Source organism: Heloderma suspectum, chromosome 1, assembly GCF_057233095.1.
Source record: "Heloderma suspectum isolate Gila_16-S chromosome 1, 16-S_ref, whole genome shotgun sequence".
NCBI classification, from domain to species: Eukaryota; Metazoa; Chordata; class Lepidosauria; order Squamata; family Helodermatidae; genus Heloderma; species Heloderma suspectum.
In genome coordinates, this window is record NC_139458.1 from 127,051,972 (window position 1) to 127,064,725 (window position 12,754).

The 12,754-nt window shown below is 43.8% G+C and overlaps 1 protein-coding gene across 1 annotated transcript in view; it reads right to left on the reverse strand.

The window, feature by feature from the left end:
• Positions 1–12,754, reverse strand: part of MUC2 (mucin 2, oligomeric mucus/gel-forming) — a 102,100-nt gene that overhangs the window by 62,457 nt on the left and 26,889 nt on the right. Inside the window, exons 21-27 of the mRNA XM_084851535.1 lie at positions 9,854–9,964; positions 9,388–9,570; positions 8,065–8,304; positions 5,512–5,668; positions 4,003–4,134; positions 2,869–3,028; positions 1,652–1,695 (exon numbers count right to left, since the gene is read on the reverse strand). Of these exons, the coding sequence (XP_084707661.1) occupies positions 1,652–1,695; positions 2,869–3,028; positions 4,003–4,134; positions 5,512–5,668; positions 8,065–8,304; positions 9,388–9,570; positions 9,854–9,964 (1,027 nt within the window). The remainder of the gene's footprint in view (positions 1–1,651; positions 1,696–2,868; positions 3,029–4,002; positions 4,135–5,511; positions 5,669–8,064; positions 8,305–9,387; positions 9,571–9,853; positions 9,965–12,754) is intronic.

Consider the following 12,754-nt stretch of genomic DNA (forward strand, 5'->3'; position numbering starts at 1 on the left):
ACCCCTCCCCACCTCCCACACCACCTCGTTTGGATTGACCTCGCACTCCACACTTGTAACAGCAGTGCAGAGCAGTGAAAATGGGGCGTTCCTGGGGCCAGGCTGGGCAGGGAGGTCGGAAATGCCGGTAAGACACATCCTATCTGTCGTCCGGCTGCCCCTTCCTATGGTCCTGTGGCTAGACAGCCGAAATCAGCTGTCTAGCACGAAAGCAGGGTGGGGGGAGTGAGGAGAAGATCTGCTCTCCACCACTCCTCCCACCCTGCACTGGATAGGCAGTCACCCCCGAGCTCAGGGATGTTTGTTGATCCAGCTAGGATTGCTCCCTCCGTTACTTCCAAGTAAGTATGCTTAGGAGCAAGGTGATAGAATGTTGAATAAATCTATGAAATGAAGAACATGAACTGAAGCCCCACTCATACTTACCATTAGGCACATGGAAATAGCTTCATTGTGGCAAGCATCTGCACACAGGAATCACATGGGCTATTCATGCGGGTCCTTCCCAAACTACACTATCATTCTCAGCAGGGTGAACCCATATGAATGGCCCCATCTACATAATTTCTGTATTCAAACATTTTCCACAATAGCATGGGATCTTGCCACAGGGAAATGAGCTCTCATGCCATTAGTGATTATGAGGCCTTAGTGAAATTGGAGCTTGACTTAAAAGCAGGGTTAATAAAATGATATTGAGTATAACATTTCTTATGACACATGGATTATAAATGAAGGATGCAATCCAAAACACAGTTATTTGGGAGTATAACTTCATTAACCTAATGGGGTTTACTTCCAAGGAAACATAAATAGCATGGTGCTGTAGAGTAAACTAGAAATTACTTGCTGTGACAGGTTTTGAAACTTGGGCAGCAATCTGCCCAGAACAAAGAATATCCCAAGCTAGAGAAGTGGAAACAATAACACTCTCATCCTGTGACTCCTTAGTTTAGTGCCAAAGACCTGGTACACAAGATCTCAATTCGATTTCCTTGTTTTTGAATGCATATTGTTAAAGACTCTAAGACAGCAATCCTGTGTCCCCGAGACAACATCTGGGGGAGACAGGATTTTTCTGTTTCCCAGCTCCGAGCTCGTAGACAGAGCTACAACCTTGTAGCTGGGAAACTGTGCTCCTCTCTCCCTCGTACCCATCTATCTGGGAATAAGCCCCACTGAACTCAATGGGTCTTACTTCTGAGTAGACATGTATAGGATTTTGCTGTGAAGAAGTAATTAATTCTAAAAAAGAAGAAGAGGAAAGTGCTTGTAGTTAAATGTTTAGTAAGCCAATTCTTTTCAGCTATACCCATTTTCTGAGGAGTGACTGTGAAGTGAAAAAGGCAATTTTTAAAAAAAAATACAACATTTAACAGTCTGAAATGGAATAGCAGGGACATATTCCAAATCAGGGATAGGGAACATGCGGACCTCCAGACGTTGTTGGACTGCAACTCCCAGCATCCCTGGCCACTAGCCATGCTGGCTGGGGTTGATGGGAGCTGTAGTCTGACAACATCTGGAAGGCCAGAGGCTTCCCACCTGTTCTAGATCATTACTCAACCCTCAGAGAAATATATGGGAATAATGTACAGTGCTCCTCTGTTTTGTTCCTTGCATGCAGAAATAGCAAAATATAGATACATACCATATTTATGTTTGCATTCCACTGTTCCCAGTCCTACACAGATACTGAAATTTAAACAAACAAACAAAAGATTTCAGAAATGAAATATTTGAAGCCTTATTTATTTGTTTGTTTATTGTGTACTTCTCTCCTGTAAATGCCCATCCTGCAATTGCTCCTGCAGTGTCTTACAAATTAAAACATCATAACATCATAAAATGATATAAAACAATCATACATATTGTTGCATATACTCAGCAACATTGTTTAAGAAAGCAGCAAGTTAAAACACTAACCCAGCAATCCATATATCCTCCTAAAAAAGAAATGTTTTTGTTAGTCTCCCAAAGCTTACAGAAGGAGTCAGCCAGGAGAACTTGCCTAGGTTGGGAATTCCAAGAGAGGATACGTGCACTGGGTGGGGTGAGAAATCTAGCTACCCCTCATTTGCATGACCACTAACGAGAGTATGTTAAGCAGTGCCTGTGCTGCCAACCTTAATACACATGAGGGTATACAAGAAAGGATAAACCCCTTTAGAAACCCTTGGCCTAGGCCATTTATTTATTTTATTTAAAATATTTTAAAGTTGCCTTTAAAAGTGGAACTCTTTTAGGTCTCTAAAAGTCAAAAACAACCTATAATGAGGCCTCAACAACAGAGATTTCACCTAGGCTGAATCTATACGTAGCAGTTTTACCATTATCATACTGGGGTGATAACTATTGGTGCCTACTGGTGTCAGTGCACCAATAGTTATCATTGCAGTATGATAATGGTAAAACTGCTATGTGTAGATTCAGCCCTAGTGATGGATGAGCTCCACAAACCCCCACCCAGGCTCAAATCATATTGGCTCAGAAACAAACAGTGAGTAAACAGCTTAGCTTGTTGATGAAGATGATGACGAAAGCTGAATTCTTATGTGGCAAGTGCAGCCTCTTCAGTCACAAATTTTGAAAGGGAGGAATTTAGCTTAAAACTGGTAACTTCAAGGGAGAAATGCCAGCTGTATACATCTTTTAAAGAAGACAATAGGAAAGTCCTGCACATACAAGGCATTTGCATCATGGCCAATTAAATATTAGGTTATCCTAAAAATAGCTTCCCATTCTGAACAGCATTCTTGTCCATGAAAATGACCAGTTATAGACCCGGAAGCCACAATATTCAGTATCAACATCTGAACAAATGATTTCCTGTCAGTTTAAGTCTATCAGCTCTGCATTCTCACATACCATTCCTGACATGGTTTGCTGGGTTTATATGTGGGTATCACAGCGTCATTTGGATAGTAATTGTCTTCGTAATAGCAGCCACTACAGTACTCCTTGATCACACATGTAGAGGTGGCCTCATCGAAGACAGGGGTCTCTGGAGGACATCGTGGGTAGCAACCTATTGCCCACAAAGATGCATTTTGTAGGTAATTGTACGAATAACATAATAGCAACATTTGCATGAGGGATACAGTCCATGGATTCTTGGTGTCTATAGGGGAACTGATAAGATATAGGGAAATGATCCAACCTGAGTGCCCACCGGCTGCCATTTCACTGGGGCAGAAACAGCTCTGCAATGCTAACACATTTGCTCATCTTGATCTTGCTCGTTTAATGGCAGTGTTTCAGCTGAGGGAAGAGAAGGTGGAATTCCCTCTGCTCGGACACACGAAAGCCTGGTAGTCTCCAAATCCTCAGCAGTTAAAGGAACATCGTAGCCATGTCCCACCTCTGGTGACAATCAGCCCACATCCCTACATTTTTGGGACTGCTGTGTAAAGCACTTTTTCAGGAGCTTATCTGGCAGAGTGAGCACAGAGGTAAGATGGCCAGCTGGAAAAGGGAGTTCTTGTCCATAGACAATCAGCAATCGCCAGCTGGAGCAAAAGAAAGAGCTCATTATCCAGGGATGAGAATACTTGGTAGAGTCAGCTCCCTGCTTTTGGCTGGTTCTCTGTGGTACCATTGCACACTGTGGCAAGAGTGTATCTCTATAAGCTGTATCATTTCCTACAAAATCTTTCATATGTGTCTCTCTATGCAGTTTCAGAGACGCATGTACATAATGGGGGGGGCATCTTAGCCCACTGGATGGAAAGTATTTCTTCCAAGTCCAATATCTCCTGAAGAGCACAAGAGCCCTCCTGAAGAGGGACATGGGAAGCTGCCTTACATTGACTCAGACCATTGGTCCATCTAGCTCAGTACTGTTGACACTGACTGGCAGCAGCTCTCCAGGGTTTCGGACAGGCGTCTTTCCCCAGCTCTACCTGGAGATGCCTGGGATTGAACCTGGGACCTTCGGCATGCAAAGCACGTGATCTGCCACCGACCTACAGCCCCTCCCTCGATTAACTCACTGTTCCTTACCTTCCAAGAATGGCAGTGAAAAGTTGGTGCCAACTTGACTAAGGACCTTGCAACTTAGAATGTCACGTCCGCAAGCCTCATAGTGCCATTCACATATTTCTGGAGTAGGGTTGTAGTAGTCACAGAAGATTGCTAACAGAACAAAAGATACCCATCAGAAAACAAGCAGCAGACATCTCTTGGTTCCACTCCTAAGCAAAATGAGTTACATGTATTTCACCTCCCTAGAATAATTTCTATAATTTCTGGAACAGAAATTCCTCTTCACTTTGCGTTATCGTGGAACACATTGTGATATGAATCCATGGCCCTCTGTGGGTGTTCTCCATGCAATTGTAATCACATGGGCTGGGGAGAGTAGGGCTGTGCCTACCGGCCCCACCCCCCTATTGTGTCTCATGGACCCCATGCCATCCATGTGTTGTCAGGAACATCTGTAAAAGGGAACTTCCTAGTAGGCTCTCCCCATGACTGAGAACCCTGATTACAATTGCATGGAAGGGGATGCCCAAATAGGGCTTTTAACAAACCCCAGTTCATAGCACATTTAAGATGAAGCTAGTCAAGAGACAAATTCTCACAATTATATTTGGTTTGATTTTCTAAAACATGTGTGATCTAGTTTTCATTGGACTTTTATTGGACATCCAGATGTTTTCCTGCTAAGCTTTTCTTCTGTCAGTTAATGGATGAGCTGTCTTTTAGTGTCTGTGAATTCTTGTGCCATCATTTTACATCATACCTGGTGTTACTTTTAAATTATTATTGTCAGATATGTTGTAAGTCACCCTGAAGTATGGGGTACTAATTAAATCTTTTAAACTTGTGAATGGTTCAAGATGTGTTCAAATTGTGGGTGAAAATCATGTTTGCGATCCATTATGAGCATGTACTGAACTGTTCACAAGACCAGAAGATACATGACTATGTAAGTCCTACAATTTCATTTAGTAAGGCCAACTCACGTTGAAGAAACAGAGTGAACACTAGATCCCAGTGAGGTTTTTGGGACAATAAGCTGGTGTACATCTAATGTGGTGGCTGCTTTAGAGGCAACCACATGAAGACCGTTCCATATGGCAAGCCACTGGTTTGCCCTGGCCAGCCTGTGGTCTGTTGGCATTCCTCCCCTCACCATGGTTCTTTAGGTACAGGGTATCCTGTTTATGAGAAGGCAGTATGACTAGCAGACCTACTGGTTTTCTTCTAAATCTGTGGTTCCTAGCTTGATTTTATTTTGAAGGCACAGCTGGATAATATCATAAAGGTAATATACATATTATAACGCCAAAATCATGTTCAACTCAAGGTCTGCAAGTATGAGGTGACGAAGAAAGAAAGAACAGGCACATCTTTGGATATACAAGAAAGGGTTTAAGGTGATAAAAATGAATGCATCCAGAATGGTGGTCACTGAAATTGCTTAAGCCAGTGTTTCTGGACCATTCTCCCTTTGGATACATGGGTATTTTAAGTATATATGGGAAGCAGTTTCTCTACAGTACTCACGGCATATTTCAGGAGTCCTCCAGTGGACGCAAGCTCCAGCTTTGATGCATTCTTGTGCGTAGGCAGCAACTGCAGTACAGAAGCACTCACAGTCCCCACCGCTGTCACAGGCGCAAGCATCATGTACACAAGCTTCATAGTATTGCTCTGGGTTCACCTACGAGGAAATCACAGTTTGGATATTTCTGTGGATTGTCTATTACTCATCCATGGGCCTAAAACAGGATCCTTGACCTTCCAGAATCTTTTACCATGATTCCCCATAGCTGCCAATGCATTTGGATGTTGCTCTGCACGTCTGCAGCACATCCACAGCACACTCATATCTATCCTGTTCAGATTGCCTCGCTTCAAAGAGGCATCAAAAACATAGGGCACATTTTACCCCTCTGAGATTGCTTTTATTTTATTAATTCCCATTTCAGACAGAAGTCTCTTTGGCTAGTAACATTCTGTAAGTCAAACTCAAAACCTTTTTTCAAAACATTTCAAAACATTTGCCTTTCAGTGAAGATACATTGGAATGACTTCATCTTTTTCATTTCAGGCAAGATTTTACAAAATACAGCACCTGCAGAGAGCTCTGAAGAGAGTGGAGAAGGGGGAATGGGAGCCCCATACCTAGGCAAACATGAAGAATTCCAGACACAGTTCACCATTACATCTCCCTCCCTTTCCCCTTAGTGACCACATGCCCTTAGCTAGGGGTAGGTAACCTTTTTAGGGCCTGTGGGCACATCTGGCAATTTGAGAAACTGTCCAGGGCACCACCACAAAAATGAGTGCGCTGCAGAGGAAAGCATCAGCCTGCAGCCACCTGCTATCTTCAATTCCTAAGGATGTCTCTGAGCCCCATGTGTGGCCCAGAGGCATTCATGGAAAAAGATGATAAGAGCAGCTGAGGGCTCCCACTGTTCTTTGAAGCAATCCCAGCTGCCAGTAAGAAACATTGTTTAAAAGAATCAAAATAAGAAGTTGGAGGGGTAGGGCAGGGCAGGGCAGGGCACCTCAGTGGGCACCAAGAACTGCACTGGCTGCCTATTCGCTACTGGGCCAGGTTTAAGGTATTAGTACTAGTGTAGAAAGCCCTAAACGACTTGGGATCAGGACACCTGAGAGAGCGCCTCCTTCCTTACCAACCTGCCTGGTCACTGAGGCCATCAGAGGGACCGTTCCTGGTGGTTCCACATGGACCCATAGCCTGGTTGGAGTCCACCAGAAAAAGAGCCTTCAGTGTGATGGCCCCCTTCCTGTGGAATTCCCTGCCTTTAGAGGTCAGGCAGATGCCAACATTGTGTTCCTTCCGGCACCTTCTGAAGACATTGTTATTTCAAGAGGCCTTCTTTGCATGACCAGCCATGGTTTCTTAAATTCTACTTTGTTGGGGTTTGTCTTTTTAAAAAATGTTTTCACTCTTTTAACCTGCTGTTTTATTCTTTTACCATGTTGTTCACCACTCCGAAATCTTCTGATGTGGAGCAGTATATAAATATTGTAAGTAAGTAAGTAAGTAAGTAAGTAAATAAGAAAGGCATCCAAGGGTGTACCGGTGCCTGTGGGCATCACGTTGCCTACCCCTGCCCTAAGCCACTTTCTCCTTGTTCAGACTTTCTTTGCATCTATTGATCCCTGATCCAGAGAACTCCTCCACCATTCAATTGAAATGGACTCATGGAATGGGTCCAATTAAACCATATTCATTTAGAAATTGTCTGCTGGATATTTTAGATGAATCTGATTTTAATTGGTATGACCTCTAAGCCCCATTACACTCTTGATGATGCCCTATGGTTACCAGTATGACTGGATGTTGCTGTATATCTTCATGACAACATCCAGGGACATCAGGAATCTATGGGAATAACATTGATGCACAAGGCACTCCAGTTGTTGAGAGGCCTCTCAGTTGATGTCCTCCCAGGTAAGTTTGGAAAAAGTGGTAGTGGATATCTCTTGAGAGGGGTTGGGGCAATGGATCCATTTCAGGAGATCTGTGTTCAATCTGAACTGGATTCTGGGGCAGGGGGGGCAGCCAGAACTCTGGTCTCCAAACACCCCCACTTGTAGACTCTAACTCATACTAGGCACAATCTAGTGTATATCAACTGGAGAGGAAATAGCCCTTGAGGTCAGATTAACAAAAGGCTTGATTAACCTCCATAACCTTTCTATCATCTCTTCCATCCTCAGAACTGAAACCTGCACAAACTACAGAAATGAGTAGTTATAGTACTGAACACTCTTAAGACATTAAAGGTGCAAGAACAGGCAAGCCTCACATGGAATATAAGGAATGAATGCATAGGTTTGCAGCCCAAGTCCCACTGAAATCAAGGGATTTAAGTTAGTTGTGACTAACTATTGTCCTAGCAATTGCGGGGGATTTACATCCAACTCACTTTCTTTGGACTGAGGCCATACTACATTGAGGGGTTGTTTAAAAATGACTATGAAGAAAGTGGTACATTGTCCATATGATCTCATATGACAATTACTTATTTTTCTTCAAGGCCACTGTAGCAAAGTTTTGCCGGCGAACTAAGCAATACCAACCTTGTAATGACATTTTTGAAAAACACTACTTTTGATGAGGCTGCACTCTTTCTCTGCCCAGGATCTGCGATGAGGTCTCACGTCACAGGGCTCAATGTCTACCTCCACATCAGGGCACGAAGAAGCCATTTTCCACGAATTTCCAAATGTCAGTGCACTGTTCACTTGAACCATGCTCCTTGTTGTGAAGTCATTGCTGGCCATGCCATCAAAGTTACCACATAAGCCACAGACTTTTCCCTGTAGAGAGAAACGGCAATACATCAGAACTGAAAGGCAGTGGCTTGAAGCTAGGAGAAATTTGATTGTTTAAGAAGGTTATTGTCCTAATTCTGGGGCATGCTTCTTTTTCAGCACTACCAATTATGGATATTGTTGAATTTAGGGATTTTTAGAAAACAAAGCAAAGTTAATATTTAGAAAACTAAGGGTACAATCCTATGCACGTTTAGACAGAAAAAGCCCTATATGCTGGCTGGAGAATGCTGGGAGTTTTCCTTTTTTCTGTATAAACATACATAGGATTGCACCCTTGGGGGACAATCTAGCTCATGTCCTGCATGCACTAATGCCCGTAACAGCCCTTGTATGAGCATAGCTCTCCTTGTGTAGGAAGAGGGCTGACAGGAAGTGCTCGTGCGTGCGTGTGTGTAGGAGGTGCGACACTTGAATTCAAATTAGGAGAGAGAGACTCAGTTTAGCCTGTGGCCCATTTACCATCTTTATAAACATGTGAACTGTTTGGTAACAAGTTTGAATTAGTGCATTTATGAAGTAATTACAGACAGTTACCATGAAAAGAACTGAGTCTCCTGCAAATAAAGTCAAAATCATTAATGAATGTGGCCTAATATTAGGCACGACATATTTTCAAGAAGGTTTCTAGAAATTCTCATTGTGTAATAAAAAGATCTCACCATCATTTCACCCCAAGGGAAGAGAGTTGGTAGTAAGCAAATCCTGTGTGCTGAGCTGTGCAAGTGGGAGGGGAAGGGAAGGATCAACAAGGGAGTGGGACTGGATTTCCCCACTTAATAGTTATGATTTTATTCTATATACTTGTAGAATAAAATATTTCTTAAAACGGGTCTCTGAAAATTATATGGAGTGAGTCATCCACACTGCAATAGTGTAATACATGTAGCGTTGATCAACATTTTCCGTTAAGTACAATGCATTGCGGGATCCATTGCAGAACCCAAATGACGCATCATGGCATACATGCCACAAGCAATGAGTAAAATGTCATGTTTTTTATTTGCATTCATTTATTAGCAGCAAACCTTCCATGGCATTATAGGAAGAAGCTCCAGAATCACTCACTTTATAATGTGGTGTCAGCTTGATGAAAATGGTAGTCTTCTTGTCCCAGATGAGCATAATACCATTGCTGGCTTCAACTACAATGTACAGTCCAACTTGGTCACGAATCCAATAAGTCACACCACTATTGTTATTCAGCACAATTTTTTCTATCTTTTTTTCTTCCAGCTTCAGCTCAATGTTCTAAAAGACAGATATGTAGCAGAGGCTTTACAAGGAAACAAGGCTTGAAAGCTAAATGTAGCCTTTGCTGGCCACCATCAGAGTTAGCTGCCAAAAAAACTGGCAGCAGGCAGCCCACCAATGATTTTGCTGCTGATGCCACAGAGAAGGTTCTGCAGCAGCGGAAGCCACACTTAAAGTGGGCAGGCCCACGTGCAGCCCAGGGGCTGTGTGTTGCCCACCCCTGCTTTACAGGTACAGACCAAGTCTTTTCCAGCCTGTTTCCTTCTGTGCTGATACATACCCCTACAAACAATTTAATGGCCTTGGAGCAGGTGACTCCTGTGTTTCCACATGGGACATTCTCTGTGATGACACTAAATGTTCCCTCAGTGCCTTTGCTGCCACAGTAATCCTAGTGAAAATGGAAAAGAAAGATGAATAAAACTAAGCAACTCCAAAACAGATTATTCTGATTTTCATCTGTGTTTTAAAAATCCATTAAAGCTGTGTTTAATCATTCACAGTAAATGTCATATATTCCACATTTAACAGTGCTTCATAATTCTGAGAGCATTCAGGACCCAAAGCATTGACCAAAAAGACAAAATGTAACTTGGGTTTTTTTTTTTAAAGATAGGGAATTGTATTTAGCTACTTATTATTGTGTAGTCAGTGACATGGCCATATAACGTCACATCACAATTCACCATGCAATGAATCAGGGCAGTTTGAATATGTAGAAATAGCATGTGGTTTTGCCCTTCCTTGATCGTACCATTTCAGACTGTTGGTGGATATGGCACATTTAAATGCTCTCCAACATAGAACTAAATAAAGCAACAACAGACCCTGCCCATGCATGAAAAAGTGCTGTAAGCTGCCAAGAAACGTTATCTATCTATCAATCAATCAATCAAAGAGGCACGTCAATCAGGTTGAAGTGTTGTAGCCTATCCTGTCACTGATACGATAACTTTCCATGACAGGAAAGGGTTTGTTGTTGTTTTTACATAAGAATGGCCAAAGATGTGCTCCCTTACTCCCAAGCCAAGCTCATATAGTCCATTAAGGGCATTGCCATGTGCTATTTCTGCACATTTGAAGCAGTCTGGAAACAAAATGAATGAAAATATTTCTTAAGGATGCAAAATATAAACATAAAAGGGCATTTCAAGGTAGCTATTCAAGCCACCAGAACATCCACATAGCAACTTCAGTGCAACCAAAGAGAGTCATGACTTAAGTCCCAGTCAAACCAACGGAACAAGTTAAGTTTTGATTAACTTGCATCTCATTGCTTTCAATTTCAATTGAGTTGCTGCTAAATATAGCTGGATTGGGGCCAGGAAATACAATAAAACCACCTGAACAAAATTGCATTATGTGCCATGAGGGTTTGATGCCACAATCATTGTGTTGCCCAGGCTGACCCTGCTACTAGTTTGGAGTGATAAAAACTGGGATTACAACAGTTTCCATCTGTTCTGCTGAAGGTATAGGGATTAGGTAAGCCGCTCATTCACAAATATATTTTGGCCTACAACTCCCATGATCCCTCAGGACTGGTGATGCTGGCTGGGGCTGATGGGAGTCGCAGGCCAAAACATCTGGTGGGCCACAAGTTGCCCAACCCTGTTCTAGAAGCATCTAAAGAGTAGTTAAATTGTAAACATTTTAACTCACGAAGGGAGCAATCCTACCGAGATACGCAGCCACCTCCAAACTCAGAGGCGACCGCCTATCCAATGCAGGGCAGGAGATGCATGGAGGGGATTGTCCCCTCCGCGCTTCAGCCACCCTGCATTTGTGGCTAGACAGCTGATTTCGGCTGTCTAGCCACAGGAAGGCGGAATGGAGGAAGTGGCTGCCGGACGGCACATAGGATGTGTTGTACTGGCATTTCCGTCTTCCCCGCCCTGGAACGCCCCTGAGAATGCCCCATTTTCACCTCTCCGTGTTCCTCTTGCAAGTGTGGAGTGTGGGGCCCTTCCAAGCTGCCTGCGAGGCAGCACAGGAGGGGGAGAAAGGTCGGTTCCTGGAAACCAATGTATCCTATGGCCATCTAGCCTCTGACTAGCGGCCATAGGATTGCTCCCTAAATTAAATTACCATCACAGATTATTTTACCATATATCATGGGCAGCTCAGCCACTAGGGATGTCAGAGAATTCCACCATGGATGTCGGTGAGGCCGAATGCCAGTGCATTCGGCCCCTCGAAATCCGTGGTGGAATGAAGCCCCCACCCCCCCCAACCCATGAAAGGTGCACGAAATGGAGCACTTACCTGCTGCCGTCCGTGCTGACTTGCGAATGGCGGCCACCCTGTGGCCGCCATTCACTTCCTGATCATACCCATGATAGGCTACATAAATACTTACATAGCCTATCATGGCTAATGCAGGGACGCCTTTTGCATCCCTGCGGAGGCTGTGATAGGCTACATAAATATTTACGTAGCCTATCACAGCAAGCCAAAAAAAAAAAAAGTGTACGCAAATGGCGGCGGCTGCGGTGGCCGCCATTTGCGTTCCCTATTTTGAGCCGTTTTAGCCTATGTAAATATTTACGTAGGCTATTACGGCGAAAAAAAGGGAACGCAAATAGCGTAGTGGGCACTATTTGCGTTGCTTTTTTTTTGCCGTAATAACCTACATAAATATTTTTGTAGGCTAAAATGGAGGGGGGGGAAGGAATGCAAATGGCGCCCACTACGCTATTTGCGTTCCCTTTTTTTCACCGTAATAGCCTACGTAAATATTTACGTAGGCTAAAACGGCTCAAAATAGGGAACGCAAATGGCGGCCACCACAGCCACCTCCATTTACGTACGCTGTTGTGGTTTTTTTGACTTGCCATGACAGGCTACATAAATACTTACGTAGCCTATCACGGCAGCTTCGCAGGATGCAAATGGCGGCCGCTACGGCAGCCGCCATTTGTGTCTGCAACAGCCCATCCGCGGCCAGAACTCCGGCTGCGGACGGCCCTGGCCGGCAGCTCCATGGAGCCACTGCAGAGCGGAGCCAGCCGGGTTAGGATTTCGGGGGGAGGTGCAGAGCGCCTCCCCCCCACCCCGAATCACCCCATCGAAAAGGTAAGTGACTTTCGTACATCCCTATCAGCCACCCATAGAAATGATCTTAACAGGTGCTAACCTTCCACATAAGATGATGTCATAGAATGAGATTCTGAGGGATGTT